At 38.8% G+C, this 20,176-nt stretch overlaps 1 protein-coding gene across 1 annotated transcript in view; it reads right to left on the reverse strand.

Annotated features, from left to right (window-relative positions):
- The window catches only part of Pard3b (par-3 family cell polarity regulator beta), a 517,239-nt gene that overhangs the window by 398,763 nt on the left and 98,300 nt on the right, over positions 1 to 20,176 (reverse strand). Inside the window, exon 9 of the mRNA XM_055616796.1 lies at positions 5,124 to 5,309. Within this exon, the coding sequence (XP_055472771.1) occupies positions 5,124 to 5,309 (186 nt within the window). The remainder of the gene's footprint in view (positions 1 to 5,123; positions 5,310 to 20,176) is intronic.

Consider the following 20,176-nt stretch of genomic DNA (forward strand, 5'->3'; position numbering starts at 1 on the left):
TAACATTAGAGCTCCTTTAAAAGCTGTCCCTTTTATCTTCCTTTGGATTCATTAATTATAGATATGCCACACGATTTATAGATACTGGCAGAAATGGAGGTGAAAATTACTCAGGTTGGGAGCTCTGAGCAGACTCTGTGAAGAAGGCAGGACACCACTAAATGCTCTACAACATGGAAAGACCCCAGAATCCACAGCTGCTCCTTACTCCAGGATCTACCACTCCTGTGGACTGTCTTCCCCTAAATTCAGTTTAGTCATTTGAAATTGATCGTTGTGAATACTTTTATTAGTTAATATTCTCATTTCCACTCTGAAATGGTGAATATTTATGAAATTCTACATCTTTGAGAAGAATCACCCCATTTCTTGAGCACACAGACTCAAGTTACTTAAATGATTGTCTATTTCATATTCTTGGTGCATACATTTGCAATTAGCTATGCCAAGCATTTTTCTTTTACTTAACATCACCATCATCAAATAGTATTTATTAAGCACAAACCGGGCTAAATTAATTTTGTACAGAGTAACATTCTTAAATGCATTCTCTCTGTTTAAAACAAGAGTCCTTTCATAATCCATCAAGCCATCTACCTGATATGTAACATTTCTGTTAGAAAAAAAAAAAAAGAGCTCTTGAATTTAAATTTTTATCTTATTATTTCAGATCTTCAATAGTGTATCTTCCACTCCTAACATCAGCATATTCAAATGTAAAAAGGGCCAGCAAGAACTGGTGCTATACATTGCATGCAAGTCTTATGTGTATGGCAGTGTTGATGTATTCCCTAAATTTAAGAAAAAAAAAAGTATCTTTTCTAAAAATGATTCTAGAAAAAAAGGCGATCTAGGTAAGCATAAGCAATACGTATATAAAATAAATAATAAAATAAAAATATTTTGAGTTTTATGTACGATAGTTCATTAGAAGCAAAGCGAACGAAAGCTATTGAACTTGAAAATGTTTAGCAAATGAGTCTTCAAAGTGACTATAGAGACTTTGAGCGACCTTGGAGAAAATACAAAGTGAGATGTTAACACAGATTTGGAAAAAAAGGATATATTTTCAAATGTAAAACTGACTTTTTCTACTTAATAGCAACAACAGCACATTTCACTTGAAATTCCAAGCACAAGAATGAATTTGAGAAAAGCATCCTCAAGGACACTGTAATTTCATCCTAGTCGCGGTTCTTGGGTGTAGAGAAGTGAACACATATTTTTATATTTGGCATATTTTGTTTCTAGAAGCAATCACAATATGCTTTGGGGGGGGGGCAAATACCCAGGAAGAATGACAGAAACTAAAATAAAAGTAGAAGCTTGTAACAGGTGCTACTGGGTGAGCCTATCAGCATCAGTGCTCGGAGAAGCAGCCCGGTGCTGGTGTGGTCCATGGCACTCTGTGAATGATGCGGTACAGCTCGCAGTGGTGCCTTAGGGGACTCTGAAAGGAACTCCAGATGCCACGTTTCTGGATGTCATTTCTCTTGACACTTTGTGTGTGTGTGAGAGAGAGTGTGTGAGTGTGTAAGTGTGTGTGTGTGTCTGGGTCTGCGTCTATGTGTGAGAATTGCATGTGTGAATACACCAAAAAGACTGAGTTCCAGTATCCCCGTGTATGCTTGCTCATGTAGGCACATGTGCAGGCCAGAGGCTGGCATCAGGGGTCTTTCTTCAACCATTTCTCCTTCCATGGGCATTGGTTCTTCTTTCCCCTTACTGTTCTTGGGCATCTTTTTTTTTACACTGTATGTTCAATGTTCTTAGTTAGTTAAGTATTTGGAGAGTTTATTCAGCTTGCTCTGAGAATAGCTCAAGTACTTGAATGTTTCCCAAAGAGCACCCAGGTAGCTGCAAGCTTTTAGTAGCAAATGGAGGTTTGCCTTTTTTAATTAGAAATGACTCGAAGAGGAAATGAGAGGCACGAAAGCAGTAGCCTGGTAGGTGAGAGCAGAGACACGAGGCCTTCAGTTAGAATCAGAGTCATTCTGAGATTATGCATCTGGCACATAGCCGGCCAGCCTTTGTTCATATCAACAGACGTTCCCAGGAGAATACGCATGCAGGATCCACAAAAGAATTTGGTCATACTTTTCAAAGTAGTTTAGCTTTCAACAATCCACCTTCCCTTAAGGGAAAAATACCTTGAGAACCAATTAGTGGTCTTAAGGGCTGGGAGACAAAGACAGAGCTCCAGTAGAAAAAAAATATTTTGTTGATTTCAGGGAAAATCCTAGGGCCAGATGCTAACATGGATGTCCCCAGTGCTCATCTTTCCTGCTCCAGGGACACTGCAGTCTACATTTGTTCCTCTTCAACCGGGACAGGAACAAAGTCTCCAAACAATATTTGTAAGACATAATCCAGATTCATGGAACAGGTGGTAATTTTCTGAGGGTAACAGTGGATTATCAGACTAGCAGGGAAAAAGAATGGAAAAACACAATTTCCTTCCTCTTAATCCGGTTCCTTGTTGAATGAAGCTCAGGCCTCTATTCTGCACCGTGAAAGAGGTAAACAGGACAAATGGATACTAACCATTCACAACAAGGCTAAATGGACGATTGATGCCTCCTACTGTTTAAGATCAGTCACAGATATGCTGCCCAGTGGATTTTAATGGTGTTATTGTCTGACTCAGCAGACCCATGTCAGAATGGCAATTTACATAAATGTAAAGTGAAATCTCTCTGCAAGAAACGGGACTGTCAGAAACTGCTTAAGTAAGGAGCTGCTCACTTACACAACAGATTCCCATATTAAACTACACTCCAATATTTGCTGGAGCTGAGGTTATTACTCATTTAAAAAAAACAAAAAGCAAAAGCAAAGATGTTTGCCTTAAATTTCCAAGAAGTTGTCTCAGTTTCAGTTTCCCTCGGAATAAATTCTGCAAAAAGAGCTGTCATTAGAAATGAGGAGAATAGTAGTGAGTGGGCGTCCACAGACAGAGCAGCTGTCCTCAAACATACAGCACACTTCGGCAGCTTGCTAGGAAGGCTGAACATCATGGAAGACTATGGCAGAGAGTAGCCCCTGACTGCAGGTACACAACTAGGTTCTGAAAAGAATCTGTACTGTAGAGCAGCGGAGCACAGGCTATGGAGTCTGATTTTATATTCAGCAAGTACAGGTTATCTCATAATAGTTGAGCCTAGAAATTGCTGTCATGTACAATCCCTCTTTTGAAAAAAAAAATGACATAATAAAATGAATAAAATTAGAGAATCCATTTAAATACGTATCGTGGTGCCTAGCATATGTCAAGCAGTAAGCATACTAGTTGTTAACGTTGCTGGCATTACTGTTACTCTCTTTCCATACCATTCCTGGTTGGATTATTTGAGATGCATTAGAGAGCATTTGAGAGTATTTTAGAGTCATTCATAGATCTCATTGCTCTACCAATCTTTGTACTAACAGTTCCACTGTGATGACCATATTCTCTTCTGCTTGACCTTGGATTCAGTCTTATGACTACTGTCAACAGTTTTTTTATGTGTGTTCTGACAGTGTACAACCTTCAGAGTCCAACCATTGTGAGGTATCTCCCATTGCTACTAGCCCTCTGATACTGGTTAGCCTGCTGCCAAAGGGTTGGTAAAACATGCAGACCATATTATGGCTGTAGACCTACAGTGTAACAGAAAACACCCAACTGCACCAGAACCTCTACCATCATCATCAGCTGCCCTGCAGAGCCAGCAATAAAAGCTTAGTGATGAGATCACTGAACCTGGATGATTATCAATCGCGTGACACTAACTGTAAAACTGACTGAACGGGAGAAAGAAATTAAAGAGTTTCCAATCCATAGTGCAAATCCCATGTTCTAAGGAAGAAGCCATCAGCTTAGTGTCTAAGTTGAAGAAACAGCAGATGTAGGGGGATGCACAAAGACAGTGTTTCTGCAAAGCGAGAATTCTAAGACCTGGCTAGTCTTGCAAAGTCTGAGTGGGCCTTCCCAGCTTTGGTGTGAGGGGACACATAGAGTCAACAGTAAGATTATTTGCATTGGTTAACACCTATTAAAGGCTTTGGTAGACACTGAGCTGAAACTATCCCAGTGGTTCCCAATCTTCCCAATGCTGTGACCCTTTAATATAGCTCCTCAGGTGGTGGTGATACCCAACTGTAAAATTATTCCATTGCTACTTTATAACTGTAATCTTGCCACTGTTACAAGTTGTACCATAACTATCTGACATGCAGGATTTCTGACATGTGACTCCATAGGGTTCAGACCCTCAGGTTGGGAGCTGCTGCTCTATGTGTACTATATCATAGGCTTAGCCATAGCACTAACTCATAAGCACTACAGACTTGACTGACTTCCCAAATGAGGAAACCGGGGCCAGTTTAGAAGAGTATGTTTCCACAGGAAGAGAGAAATGAAGGCAGGATTCAGACTGCAGAACATCATTACATAGTATGAGTAGATGGTGATCAGGGCCTTTTTACATTAACCTTATTCCTCTCAGCCTATTGAATCCCTGGGGCCCTTTGGACTAGGTTTTGCAGGTCAGAAAAATGTGAAGCAACTAGCCAATATCCTTGCCCACAACTATTATACCTTATTAACAGCTTTGGCCCCACAGGCCACTCCAACGTGAAGAAGTAGGGCCATAATTATCTCAATCTTTCTGGAATTGTGTAATCTTATTCAAGTGCTTAAAGGCAAAGATGCATTCTGGCACTGTGGTTATCTTTAGGCGCACAGGATAATGGCTGACCTCTACTTTATTCTATAGTCTTCTTAGAACCCACTAAGCTTTCAGTTTTTGCAAACACCATTTTCCCATTTGCTGCTTTCATGTCAACTGGTTTCTAGTTTTGTTTTTCTGATTGTATAGTTTTAGGCACTACTCTGCTAAGGTATGAATCCAGAGGACTCTTAATGGAATAATGAAAATAATAGAAAACACAATGAGTTTCCTTGACTATCTTCAGAAGTACAAAAACAAGGAACTGTTCCTGGGATCTGTTCACACATACATATCCATGGTCTAGCAGGAAAGCTTCAATGGTTCCCATCCTTTAGAGATTGCCTTTATGTGGGCTTCCAAGCACAACAGCCAACCCAAGTCCCAGTATCCAGGCAAACATCACATCCTTACCTTGAAAGCAGCACCTCCATGGATGATAGATTTGATAAAAATCCCCAAGTCAGTGCCAGTTTCTCGAGATTTATTCCCTTTCAAGCTAACCCCAAGGCCAGCAGAGCCAGAGTCGTTCAGGGGGATCTCCAAGGTCAGCTGCTCACTTGTCTCCATGGAGAGTGCGCAACAATCAGGTTCTCCTTTCTGCAGGGAAGAGTGAAGAGAGGTGGGTTGGCGATCAGTTTACCTCCCCAGGTGCTGGACCACTAGCAGTTATAGCCCTGGCGGAGAGAAGCTAACCTGCTTCTCTCTGTAAGATGCTGTCCCCATATGTAATGCACAGCAAAATTCTCTCTCAGAATAGAATCTGGTGATGGTCAAGAAGAAAGGCCACTTTGTGAGGCCAAGTTGTACAACTTTAAGTTTTCTGTAGACATTTGGAAAACTATCAGGATATTTTAAATGATTAAATAGGTTGGATGTTAAACTCAACAAATGTCAGGTTTCAGAAGATTCTTAGACATCATTCATTCTCAATATCTTTGTCTCACAGATCTCTTAATATATAAAATTTGTGAAAATTTTGGAGAAATATTACACTTATATAATTTAAGACATATTATTCACTGTGGAAACTATAATATTGGTGAAGATTGTCGATAGGACATAAAGCACAGTAAAAATATCATTTTAAAGTTAGAGAAGTATTTCTAATGTCTATCACTGAATTTAATTTCATCTTATCAAAAATCACACTTTAAGCTTATATCTTGTATAGAAGAGCATCCTAAAAATAAATAAGTTCTTAGACTGCAATAAAAAGTAATTATGCATAATAAATATTCATGTCCTCTATGACAAATGACACCTACCCACTAGCAAACGAGTTTCTAAACAGACAGAGTGTGGTGACAAAAGGCAGGCTTATGGGCCAGCTCTCCTGGGAGACGTACATGGTGGTCACATTTGGTACAGAGGGTTTTCAGATACATAGCTGTGAGAATCGGCACTTGCTATGCACATGGTAATTGCGTAAGTGTCCCTCTTGCACCTCTTCAGGCTTGCAGGAATGTGAAAGTGCCACAGCGCTTAACTAGAAAATTTGAAAATGAGATATTGGTGAAAACCATCCACTCATTGTAGGCCAGCAGCTACTTCCTCTCTGTAATTATGTGGAGACTCTCATCTTAAGGTCACTTTGAGATGACTCCTCTGTAAAACTGAGTATTTGAAACCTCGTCAGGAGCATCTGGATGTCAGACTCAAATTCGTATAAAGTCAGAAGTAGCAAAGAACCCATAATTAAAACAGGATTAAGGGGTCTGATCATAGCCAGATCCACTGACCTGACACTTTCAACCCCTAGCAAAAAAAGACAAGAACCCACATTTAACTGGTGAAGAAATAGTTCTTTCAATCGCTCTCATCGTAAATGAGGTTTATTGGAAATATTCTGAGAAAAGGTTGTTCAAAGAAATAAAACTGCAGTGCTTAATTTAATAATTCTGTTGTAGGGTGTGTGTGTGTGTGTGTGTGCATACTAACTCATTGTATTAGCTAAGAAGCAAATTCTTTTCTGGAGTCAAAGATGCAATCCCTGGTTGATTTTTTGTTGTTGTTCTTTTCTTTTCTTTCCCTCACTGGAATGCCAGAGTTCAGCAGTAAAGATAAACAGTTAGCCTTCACCTGTATTTTCCAATATTCTCAATTTAGAATCCAAAACATTTTAGTCATTTATGTTTCTGGGCCTCTCTGGGATTGGGTTAATTTAAGTCTAATGAATTTTTGTAGAACGAAACTATAAATCAAAGGACAATTGTTCTCACAGTACTTGTGAAGAATTTAGGTTATAAAACTAGAAAGCTCTTTGGCTACTACTTACAGAAAATGATAAAAAAAAATAACTAACTCTGCTTTAGAAATACAGCTATATATTGTTTGAGAATTGTGCTAGGAGTTAATAAATACACTCCTGGGATCAATGACTTTGTATGGCAGGTATGTAGCGTCCTTACACATACCAAAAACAGCTTATAATACCATGTGGTGTATGACTATACCTCCAAATCACTCATTTTATGATCAAGGAGTTTTCATTTGACAACTGTATTTGATTAGTAAGATTGACACTCATTATTGTTTTTACTCTAACACCTTTAATTTGTCATGTAAGTGTGAAAACAAAATAGAGATCATGTGGAGTTATGGTTCCCTTTTCATTTCAAAGTTAAGTTCTTGACACGGGAGAGCCAGAAACAGAGTAAAAACAACCAAATAAGGCTAATGACAACAGAGCTGAGCCACTACAAGAACCTTCACATGGAGAGCACTTGGCTTCACAGTGACCCTACAGGTTTATTTATCATCAGGACTATTTTACAGACGAAGGGATCATGGAGCATAGCAGCCAGGCACTATGCTAACAGATCACAAGGCTTGAAAACACAGAAGCTTGGCAATGCCCAGGCAGCGTGACTCTTGGCTCAGACTCCTATTTATTTTTAGGGAAAGGTCAAGAGCTGTTTCTTACATGTCTACGTTGTCTAATATCCTATAGTCATTTTAAGGAAAGCACTGAAACTTGCCTGTGATATATGATTAATGATGATGTGAACTAGGCTGTAAATTTATTATCAAATGGTAGATGCTAGTATACACATTAAAATACGTACACAAGGCTGGGCAGATGGTTCGGATGGAAATGTGCTTTCGATCCAAGCAAAGGGCGCCAGTGAGGGATCCTCATCAGGATCTTAACACACCTATGTGCACATACGGCTATATACCACATAATACACACTTGCGCACATAAACATTAAACTTATTAACATTAAGCATCACCTCAGATACCTATTTTGGGGGGAGTGGGAGTAACACTTCTTAAAGACTGTTCCCAATGAATTTGAAGAATGTCGTACATTGTTTTGAGTTACATTCACATCCATTCCTGTAAGAACTGAAACTTTGTACCTTTTGACCAATACCTTTCCAGTCCTCTCGCCCTCTGGCAATCAGTATTTTGCCTTCTGCTTTAGAGTTTGATCTGGCCTCTTTTTAACCTTTTTGTTTCTGTTTTCTTTTTATCTCTTTCTTTTCTTTTCTCTTTTTGAAATGATGGGCTCTTGTTCCCCAGCCTGGGCAAGCTTCAAACTCATGCCAATCTTCCTGCCTCTGTCTCCTGAGAGCTGGGATTATAAATTTGGATCACAAGTGTGAGTAGCATGACTGGCAGCCTAATTCTTAACTGCTCTGCCACTATACATCCTTGTGTTCCAGATCTCTGACCCGCCATGGCATGATATAGTCACAGGACAGTTCAAGATAAATTCCTATAATGAAAGTAACATGATATGCAATTTATATTCTCTAGCTACTACAGATAGGCTTCACATCTTTGTTATGCTGTAACGGACTCAAGTCATAATTAGTGGTTTCTAATAATGGCAAATTCCCAATGGTGAAGGAAGCCATTAAAGTAGTTAACACAGCCATTTCCTCTCTTAGAAATAAATGTTCTTTCCCGAATGTTCAAAGAAAAAAAAATCAATATACTGAATGTCTCATACCAATAATCCTGGTTCGAACAGCAACTCTGAAAATTAAACTTAGACCTTGTCGGGCAATGTTCTGCAGTAGATGAGATGGTCTATAAAGTACTCGCCAGTACCTCCATGAAGGACACCAGAGATGGGACCAACCTACCTAAAGACAACGTTGCATCCAGACTGCATATGCTCCCCCTCTTGCTGTCTTTTTTTTAGCAAGAGTCTCTCTCGCATGTGTCAGGAGGATCCCCATCTTTTCCTCCTACAGAAGGTGCAACTCTCCATCAAAAAATATGGGTGTAGTAAGGGATGATTGGGAACCAACCTTTTAATTTGCCTTTTCATTATTTTTTAAAGCTTGTTAGTTGAGGTCAAGTCTTTGGAAACAATGTTCTCAAATATTCCCAGGGCTGGGCTAGGCTGGATATTCAAAATGCCCCGTTGTGAATGTGTAAACCCAACATCCCAGTACCTACTCATCGCTAGTCATATAGAATCCTCAGCTTGGGCCTCTTCCTAACCTTGGCACAACTGACATGTGTGCTGTGTGGGACTGGCCTATAGGGTGTAGTTAACCACACCCTTAGAGCCTTAGTAGTGTTCCCACCTCAGCTGTGACATTGACAAATGTCTCAAGCATTGCCAACTGTCATTTAGGATCAAATTACTTCCAGGTGAGAAAGCACTAGCCTTAAATTAATATTACCAAATGCAGCCAAATTTAAAAACGCCTTGATCTAGAAAGCATAATAGAAGTTGCTGGCCGCATTGCTATTTCTAACATATTCCCAAGTCTCAAGACTGTAGACACCCTGCAAACTGGGCAGCTCTTCAGTCCACAGGCTCACAGGCAAGATTTGGCTAAAACGAACTACTGCAGTTAGTACAACTCCTAAATACTTCCTAAATACTTCATTTACACATGCAAGAACATAAGACCAAAACATGTGACTATCATGTATAGCCCACACTCTACTAACATGTTTGCTACTATATATACATGTATAGATATAAAATTGTAAAAACCAATGTTGACATAAAACTTGGAGCAACATTTTGGGTGTGGCAGCTTCAATTGTGTCACATACATTCTGCAGCATATATGCAGACACCATGTCATCTGCTGCCCATGCCCCAATTTGTCTTGCTGGCAGCAAAATTTTTACATTGTCTACTTTCAACAGAACAGATTATTGACTGCCACCGGGGCACTGCTATTTTCTTTTCACCCTATGTTTTTCCAATGTGACTGAATTACTGTAAAAGTCTTAGAAAGAATGTATAAAGCCGTAAGAATATTTGAATATCATTATACTGCTAACTGTGGAAATGGAAGAGATACTTTGAATGGCATGCATGTACATATACACACATGTGAATATATACACATGCATCCATATCCTACTTGGAAACTATACATAACACACTTCCTTAGATCTATTATATGCATTCTTTGAGTCTCCCTATCATATACAGTATGTACATACTGTGTGCATGCATTCACAGTTTTAAAGTAGTTACCTCAGATTGCAAAAGACCTTCACTAAGAGCAATATTTGTGGTACCTTTTCCAAAGTTTTGGAAGTACTGAGATCCAGTATCCAAAGCTATATTAGTCTATTCATCTATCTATATTGTTCTATTATCTATCTAATATTATTCTATTATCTATCTATATTATTCTATCTATTATTCTATCTACTCATCTATCTACACACATTCATCTACTGGTCCATCCATTTACTTGTAAATATGCACACTCACACACACACACACACTCATACACACACACACACACACACAACTACAGAAAGTTTTATGAGACAATACTTGCCAAGAGTACAACTCATTTTGGTATTTTCTATTAAACCTTGGTGCTTTTTATTTTAAATTTGATTACAATCTACTAGATTGAATCCATAACCCAATAATGTATTACAGTTTTTATTTTGAAAATTACTGCATCCATGTATATAGGGGCATTGTTTTTATTAAAGAAAGAAAGGCAAATGCAAAAGCAAATGGAAAATAAAGTTTAAACTAATTTTATAAGTTATTTTAATATCTTATTACACACATTATAACCCTGGCCTTTTCTCTTCTTTTGCCCAAATTATCTTCAAGATACTGGTGTAGTAAGAGATGCTTGTGAATCACACTTTTAATTTGCGTCCTCATTATTTCTTACAGTTTGTCAGTAGAGGCCTTTGGACACAATGTCGTCAATATTCCCACACATTAGCACATAGCGGGGCTTGTAGACCTCCAGGGGAATGGGCATGGAACTAGGGAGATGGAGCATGTTCAAACCCCAGAAATCTCAAACTTGAGATTTAAAATCTCATCCTAAGAACAAGGTGTGGCACAAAGCTCTCTCCCTGTCTCTGTGCCTACCTACCTCAGGAGCACATCACACAACCCCAAGGTGAGTACAGGTGGTCAGTCACATGATCTTACCACCTGTTATTTTTCCATGTAAATAGAGCATCACCAGCGTCCTAGTCCCAGCCAATGAAAAGACCTCACCAAAAACCCTCTCCACTGTCCAAGGTTTAATGCTCCCGCTTTCACCTGAAATAAACACACTTTCGAGCACACCATCCACTTTGCCGAAGATTGTCCGAGTTTGTTTATTCTGAGCTGTAACCCTGGGGGAAAGAAGGGCCCATTTTCCCCCGAAGAATTCATTGTTGGACCCCTGGACTTGACTGCCGGCTAGGCTGCCACCATGAGACTATTGTAGAGGCTGCCCTGGTTTCATGGGCATCCACCATTTATTAGAGAGTCAGCGTGGATCTCTGCTGCCATCTTTCCCACTGCTCCACTTGCCCCGCAGAGCCATCTGAAGTAGGGAGCTGTCAGCTGTTCCCGAAGCAGTCATTCTATGAGTCTGGCTTGACTTGGTCTCAGGGCCCTGATCCCCTGCCACCACCATTTGGCTCAGCACTGGAACTGCTTTCCAGCTAAAGCCACTGTTTAACTAAAAAGAATTTTAACAGTGTGGAGAAAAATCTTTCCCAACATCCTGCCTGGACTTGATATCTTTCTTTTTATTTAATTTTTTTCCAGAGCTGAGGACCAAACCCAGGGTCTTTCTTTTGCTAGGCAAGCGCTCTACCACTGAGCTAATCCTTAAGCCCCTTGGCTGAGCTTGAAATCCTGTGGCATGGACCTCTTTCCATGCTCCACCTTCCATGCCAGGAGCCCAGCATTCCTGAGGGAAGTGGAAAGGAGACATCATGATTCATCCTTTTCCACCCTTCAGGCAGGGAAGCACACGCTTCTGGCTTGGTGCCTGCCGGCCTCTCAGGGAATGTGGAAACACAGCATATCATGTGCACAGGATGATACACATATCATCCTGAATGGCTATATAAGATGGTACGCGTGTTATTCCTTGAACGCAGTTACTGCTCTATTTAAATTTTTATTCTCTGTAATGTTATTCACATACACTACATCATATAAAATGATATATGTAACATATGAGAGTACACGTAGAATGGAAACAGGGCAGCAGAGATATACAGACACAATGAATAACCTGTTGCAGTTGGAATTCAGAGAAGAGCCAGGGATACCCTGGCATGAATGACAAGAGCTACTCTTCGCAAATTATAGCCATTTGATAACTTTCTCCCAAGCATTTACTATGTACTTAACACCGTATGATGCAAAATGGCCAGTCTACAACGCACATAATTGGCCAAAACCTTATTGAGCAATATGGAAGCTTCTTTCTTTCATTTTTTGCTATGTGAAGAGGAAGGGTAAAACAAGAAATAGGAACCAGAATTGTCTGCATAGACTTTCCTGTACATACTAACCACCTCTATAAAACAAACACCAAAAGTAATCTCTTGGTGTGAGAGGAAGAAAGAGCAGCAGGAAGATGGATGGGCAGAGAGGCATCCATGTTATTAGTTTGAGAGTGTTCCAAATGGGGCCATCTCCAGACTCGCAAATGTCCTATATTGCAAAGTAGTGCTTGATTCACGCATGCAAGTGGTAATAACCCAGCCTTTCAAATCCTGGGGGAACGCAGCAGCCCACAGGGCCAATGCTCAATTTCCCAGAAGCCCAGGTCAGACCTGAAAGCATGCATGCTGAACCTTTTATGGCCCTCATTTCATTAAATGCTGTGCTTGGGGCTCAGCAGGAGAAAGCTGTGGATGTCTTTGCCTTGCCTCCCAGATGTGTAATTAGCCTGTGTTGTAAGCAGCTTACTTTATGCAAGAATTATGTTTCACATGCAATCATTTTGTCAGTTACAAAAACTCAGACAAAGGGTTTAAAGAAAAGAATGAACATAGTTTTTTTTATATAAAGCAAAAGGCCATACCTGGTGTTTCTGCCAGAATGTTTTATAATAAACTTAACCATTGTTAACTTTTGCCTAAGTAAATTTTCAGGAATTTAAGGGATGAAAGCTTTATAATAATAAACAAATTTTCATGACAGTGAAGGAATAGGACACCTGCAAGACACTTAATCTTCTGACATTTTTTTTTATTATTATTAATCTTCTGAAAAAGCCTTAGGTCGCTATTTTAAGCATGAAAGGTTTTTGGTCAATTGGATTATATAAAACTCAGAATGTGAGTATCCTCCTACAGGGGGATCAGAGGTTCTTCTCTACAGCAGGGGGGCATTTTATTTTTGATTGTCTTTTCAAAGAATAAAGAAATGGAAAGGACGTGAGATGAGCAGGCACAAAACAAGGTAAATTGTAACCTAAGGATGTCATTTTAACAAATGGCAAATGATGTTTCTTTGTACTGTATCTGTCAATGCACAGATAGAAATCAGCAGAACACTTGGAGATCCAAACACATGAAAAATACTTTAAAAGTGTTTTTACCTCTGGGTAATGTACACATTTCTACAAAGAATCAGAGATATGGCGATGATCATCTTTTGTTTGTTCTGTTCATTTTTTCCATTTTTTGAGATTATATTATGATGTCTCTCCCTTCCTTGTCCTCCCTCCACATCCTCCTACATTTCCCTCCATGCTTTCCATCAAATTCATAGCCTCTTTCTTCCCACTAATTGATATTGCATGCATATATGTATACATACATATATAAAGATATAACCTACTCTTTCTGTATAATGTTCCTTATGTGTGTGTTTTCATGGCTCTAAATTCTGTGCTGAATTGCCTAGAATTAGCAGAAATTTTAATGCCATGTTATCAAGCATAAAAAAGAAACAAGTTGAGTCAGTGTTAGCATAACTAGGAGAAAGGCTCCAGAGAGCAAAATGTAGGCAATGCTCATATGTACTTTCAATAGAAGGATAAAACATAAATGTAGAATAAATGTAGATTATAGTTAGCTCAACAGTGTCTATTTCAAATTTATGTCTTTATTGTGATCTCCCAAATTTCATACTTATCCATATTCGTTAAATTTTAACCACTGACATGGATGAAAAAAAGACTATAGAAATTATTCATATTTGAGGATTTTTTTTTCTTATTTGTTAAAATATATCTCCTCCCACTAAAACCTGGTAGGAGGAGCAAACTCTCGAAAGCAAGAGTTGCTATCTGCACAATGTGTTAAAAAACAAATAAAAACAAACAAACAAAACAGGTTTTGGTAGTAGGAGGTTAAACAAGTATCCGGGAACAAATGTCAGAAAATGGCCATTCTTCACTGTATAAAATTAGCTTTCATGCAATGCTGGGATAGAGCTTACAAAAACCACCAAGTGAAATGGATTAGATAAATATTTCTACACGTGTAATCCCAGTGCTTGGGCTGTGGGGGCCAAAGGATTCTAAATCAAATAGCAGCTTCCAGACAAGCCTGGACGACATGAGACCCTGTCTCAGAGAAACTAAACAACTACAGCGATCTCGTCTTAAATGAATCTGAAAATCAACGTAAGACATTAGAACCTCAGACAGCATACCATTAAGAAAAACATTTATAATACTTATTTTATTTTTGTTAAAATGACTAATAAAAATCAAATGAATGTAATATTTTATGTCATGAAATACATATATATTCTCATATATATATTAGAATTCAGATAGCTAGATTCCTTTTTTATTAGAACCTGCCCTTGTTAATATGGGGAAATAATGGGTCATTCTGTTTAGTGTTTACTCTTTCATGTTATGAAAGTAGATTAGAAAGCTGGCTGTGAAGGTGGACGCCTTTGATCCTGGTACTCAGGAGGTAGAAGCTGGCAAATCGCTGTGACTTCCTAGCATATGCACTATTATTTAGGTGACAATGGCTCTTTTTTTTTAATTTTTCTTTTTAGTTACAATTTGTTAACTCTGTGTCCCACCTGTATCCCGCTCCCTCATTCCCTCCCCCTCCCCAATTCCCTCCCTGGTCTCCTCCCTGCCCCTTTCCAAGTCCACTGATAGGGGAGGACCTCCTCCCCTTTCATTTGACCCTGTTTTATCAGGTATCTTCAAGGCTGGCTGCAAAGTCCTCCTCTGTGGCCTAACAGGACTGCTCCTCCCCTGGGTTGGGGGGGGGAGGTCAAAGAGCCTGCCCTTGAGATCCTGTTAGAAATAGTCAATCAAGAAGGATAAAATAGTCTTTTTCCCAACTTAACTATTTTCAAGGGAGAACTGATCTCACTTTCTGTGATTTTCTGCAACAGACCCAGTAAATACTCATTTTTTAGGTCACAAACTAATGCTCATTAATTATAACCCAATGTAGTAACAGTGCTAGCATGCCCTTCAAAGGGGAACAGTTTGATAATTTAAGTTATCAAAAATAAAGAAAAAAGGGACTATTTGAGAAGGAGTAGGGAAATGGAGTTTTTGCCAACTGGTTAAGGGTTGTAAAACAAAATAAATGATAAAAACATAGCCATTTGTACCCTGTGTTTTTCTCTGTTGTCCGAGTTCTATCTAATGCGATTCCAGCTGGAAACTGTTAGTCTGATACTAATGATAAATAATTCTAAATTCCAAAGAGGGCTGGAGGAATCTCAGTGGGTAACAACCATTTTAAATTCATAGTGATGTTTACTATTGTAATGAAAACGTTCTTAGTATATGTAATACGCCATTTGCAGATAGACATATAATTTGCCTTTTATCTTAATAATTAAATTAATTACTCTGTTTAAATTAATTGTTGGATAAAAGTTACCATAAAATCAAAAGTCATTTATGTCCTATAGATGATGAAAATTCATCCAAATTAAAATGTGAATACCTCTTCCTATTGTTCATTATTTGACAGAGAAATGGACAGTAGAAGGGAATCTACCCAGAACTAATTTGTGAGAGAAAGCAAGTCAGCCATTGCTTCAAAAATACTGTATAGCAAAAGCCATCCCTAAAGTGTGTGGTCACACAGTTCTTATAGTTGATATTTCTACAAGTAGGTTGGAGCCTAATTAGTACAGGCTGGGCTCCAGTACACTGTATGTTGGCCTCCAAACTACTGACACTATGACTGGACATGATGGACCTGTGAGCCTGTGGGCCTGTCATATGTTCTGATGATGAAGAAATATGTAGCCTAATGGGAGGTGAACTCCTTCCAAGTCCTTAATGTTCCTGAAGGGAACAGGTCAGAGGATGAAGCTCTTGAATAGCTTCAGCTGCTGTCATTGCCTTTCACTTTGTAAGCTTTTTCCTCCGTACTCTACTTCTAAAGTCTCTTCCTCTTGCTGTTATATGTGTATAAAAGTGAGACAAGGGCGAGGGAACAAATTTTTTATTGCTTGTAATATCAGTGAGTAAATGTGACTATTTTAAAAGTTCAGGACACTTCCAATCATATTTTGCTAAGTGGAGGTTGAGCGGGACTCCTTTCTTCCATGAACAAATGCAACTGCATTTTCCAACATAGGCAAAACTGTTCGCAGACTAGATAGGAACTATTTCAACTGAGTTTAAACCTAAGGAGTTTAGCTTTTAAAAGTAACTCAAAACAATGTGATCTGAACCTCTTCGGCACTTAAAAAGAAGCTTTATCTAAGCATGATTAGTGAGTGTATGTTTTTGGTCAAGTGCTTCCTTTGATGGAATAGACCTACAGGTTTTATGATATGTCATATTGAGCACAGAAAGTAAGCATTTTCAGCTAAGAAGAACTTGGCTGTGAGAATGTGATAGAATAAAGGTCTTTTATGCTTCTTTCCAAGTACTGCCTGTCTTAGCATCTCAACCGAGTCTCATCAGTAGAGAAATCCCATTCTCCCAGTACCCATTTTGCTTTCTTTTCTCAATCCTATGATCCTCATCAATTTATTCCTACTCTTGTAACTATTTGCTGTGTTGCCCACCCTAACTCTGCTATACCACTGTGATCTCATCGAGGATAGAGATTATATTTAATTCAAACTTCTAATCCATTTAGCGTCTGGGAGAGGATGCAACTAATATATATTTGTTGTGGGATTATTTTATCAATTCTGTTGACATTTCTCTGCCACACTGCCCCTTTGAAATAATGGTATCAGAGGGCATAGAATGTGACAGCTATATCTTGTATCTTATCTATAAAAACAGCTTTTTAACATTTCTAAACTGAACTTTCTGACTTGATTTTTAAACTAGAAATCATTCACAAATATCTTCTGTTAAGTTTTACGTGAGATTGGCCATGCCTGAAATACATGCTCTCTCCTCATTGAATTTTGTCAACTGTCTACCAGCTTAGACCCACCAAAGCCCATCTTAATTGCAGTCTCTCTGTGGTCTGGTGCTCACCTAAGTTGTCACAGCATTTTATATGTAACTAGAGTATAGCACTAATCACACAACTGATAGATTATTGGTGCAGCTGTAAAATGAGCTAATTCAAGGTAAAGTTAAAGTTTACAAATGCAGATTCATTAGGAGCAGCTCTCTGTGGGTCCACTGGGACCAATGAACCAGGCCAGGGAAGTCACCATGAAGGGGAGAGACAGAAATGTGTGCCTGTAGAGAAGAGAGAGAAGAAAGAGAGAAAGAGAGAGAAGAAATGCAGAAAGGAGAGAGTGAGAAGAAAGAAGAGACATACAAAGAGAATGAGATAAAGAAACCAAAACGTCTGGATGATGCAGTGAAGGGGGAGGGGAAGGCTCTGCCCCAGGACTGGACTGGAAAGTTCAGGGTAGAGGGCGGGGTAAACCAGTCATGCCCAGAAACAGGTAGGGATTGAGGGATGCTGGGAGAACCTGGAGGTCAGGTTCTTGAAAACATACCTCAGTGGCTTGTCTGGGTCTGAAGCACAATAAAACCTTATTATTGCATAAATTTGCATATAAATCTTTGAGGATGGGAAGGGCTGCAAGGACCACTTACATGTATGTCACGAATATGTACCAAATGCATGCCTACAGGCAAGCAGATGGAATGCAACACTAAAAACAGCATCGCTGACAAATACTCCTTGAGTTCTTTTTCTAGGTACCAAGTTACATTTCATTACAAAGAAATTTTTTATATCTGTTCATTAAGTTCCAGCTCTGAAATAAAACCATCTTAGAGGCTGATGGTATACAGGAATTACTGCTACCACTATCTCCACGGCCAGTTGGGATCTTGGAATATTAGCTATATTTTGGGGGTGTTTGCAAGCAATTGCGATTGCCCTTCTCCCTTTGCTACAAAAATGCTTAGCATAATCATGGCTGCTTACCCTTCGATGCCACGGAAGGGCTGAGTTATTCAAGAAAACAGCTTACGAAGGTTTCTATGATGATGACACACTTACTTTTCCTCATAGGATCACATGCACGCCTCTGTTTAGATATGAGATGAAGGAAATCTGCCATTCACTTCTACATTACTGTGACAAATGATATTATTTGGCAACGACCCTCCTTAAATTAAGCCCCTAAAGATAAAATTTTACAAATTAACATGACTATATCTACATCAACACCTTGCTAAATTATTTTAAAAGTTCGAATTCATCCAATGAATATTGGTTCTAAGTAAAACTGAAAAACAAACTAAATGTTGCTTTAATGTATTTATTTTTACCTACTGGAGCAGCAGCGTGGCTGTGAGAACCACATCAACATTCTTCATTTATTTGGCATCTCCCAGTCCTTGTCATTTTAAACCATTGCATCACATTTTTTTATAGTTATTAGACTTGAAAGAAAGAACAGACTCATAATTCAGATATGATAACAGTTAAAATAAAATAGGTAAGAGACAGCTGGCCAGTCATTTTCTTGTTGAGGTCGCCCTTGATCCTAGCCTTTTCTCTCTGGATGCTGGAGTTATCCCAGGATTTTAACTGTATCAACAAGAGGCCATTTGCTAAACAGATATGAGTGACATTGAAGGCTGTGATATTTTAGTTATACAGAGAAAATAGTGTTTATTGAAAGTAATATATGTTTATATACCACTTGATCTTTTTTTCCTGCTAAGTGGGAGGAGAATGAGATAGCACACTACAATACAAAATAAAAAAGAGGCATATCCAAAGACTGATTTATAAATTATTTAGGTACTTGCTATATTGTGAAACACTCCATCTGTACATATATAAATATGTTACCATATACTATGTATATTAAGCTGTTATTTAATAGTATACAACTATCTGCATAAAATTCAGCTTTAATTTCAAGATGTCTCATTTCATTTCCCAGCATCCATTCGGTGGCTTATGACTCTCTGTAGCTCCAGTTTCAGGAGATCCAATGCCTTCTTCTGACCTCTGTGGTCACCAGGCAGGCATGGGGTGCACATGCATTCACATAGGCAAGACAACCATACTCCCAAAATAAATAACAGAATAATTTAAAAAAACCTTGATAGGGCTCACTTTCACTTTTCTACAGTGAAGTTATCCAGTTTCCCAAGTATTATTTTATTGAAAATATCTTTTCTCCAATATATATTTTTGGTATCCTGGAGAAAACTACAGATACTTATAGGTGTGTATGTTTAAATTTAGGTCCTCCTAAATTTTTATTAGATTGTGTGTGTGTGTGTATGGGCAGGCACTATAGCACCTGTGGAGGCAACAGAGCATCCTGCAGAAACTGGTTCTTTCTTTCCACCCTAAGGGACCCAAAGATCAAACTTTGTTCATTCGGCTTGAAATTGAAGAGCCCTTGTAAAAGAAATGAGTGAACAGATAGTTACAGAATAGGAGAAAACCTTTGCTCACTATACATCTAACAAAGGATTGAGACTATAAAGAACTCAAAAAACTAAATCCAGGCAGTGTAGCCACACACCTTTAATCCTAGCACTCAGAGGACAGAGGCAGGTTGATGTCTGAGTTTGAGGTCAACCAGGGATACACAGAGAAATCCTGTCTCAAAAACCAATCAACCAACCAAACCAAACCAAATTCTAGATAAGAAGAAATTAAACTGGCTAATCCAGAAAAAGGAGCTTTTAGTGGTATACACCTTTAATCCTAGTACCTGGGACGCAAAATCAAGATCGCCATGAGTGTCAGGTCAGCTAGAGATGGTGAGTTGCTGTCTAAAAAAAAAGGTGGAAGGGGTAATGACATTGCAGTCATGATCTCTAGCAGCTGTGGCTGTCTGTGACAGTCATGTACAAGTCTGGCCTTG

This window comes from Psammomys obesus, unplaced genomic scaffold, assembly GCF_907164565.1.
Source record: "Psammomys obesus unplaced genomic scaffold, mPsaObe1.curated_primary_1811, whole genome shotgun sequence".
NCBI lineage: Eukaryota > Metazoa > Chordata > Mammalia > Rodentia > Muridae > Psammomys > Psammomys obesus.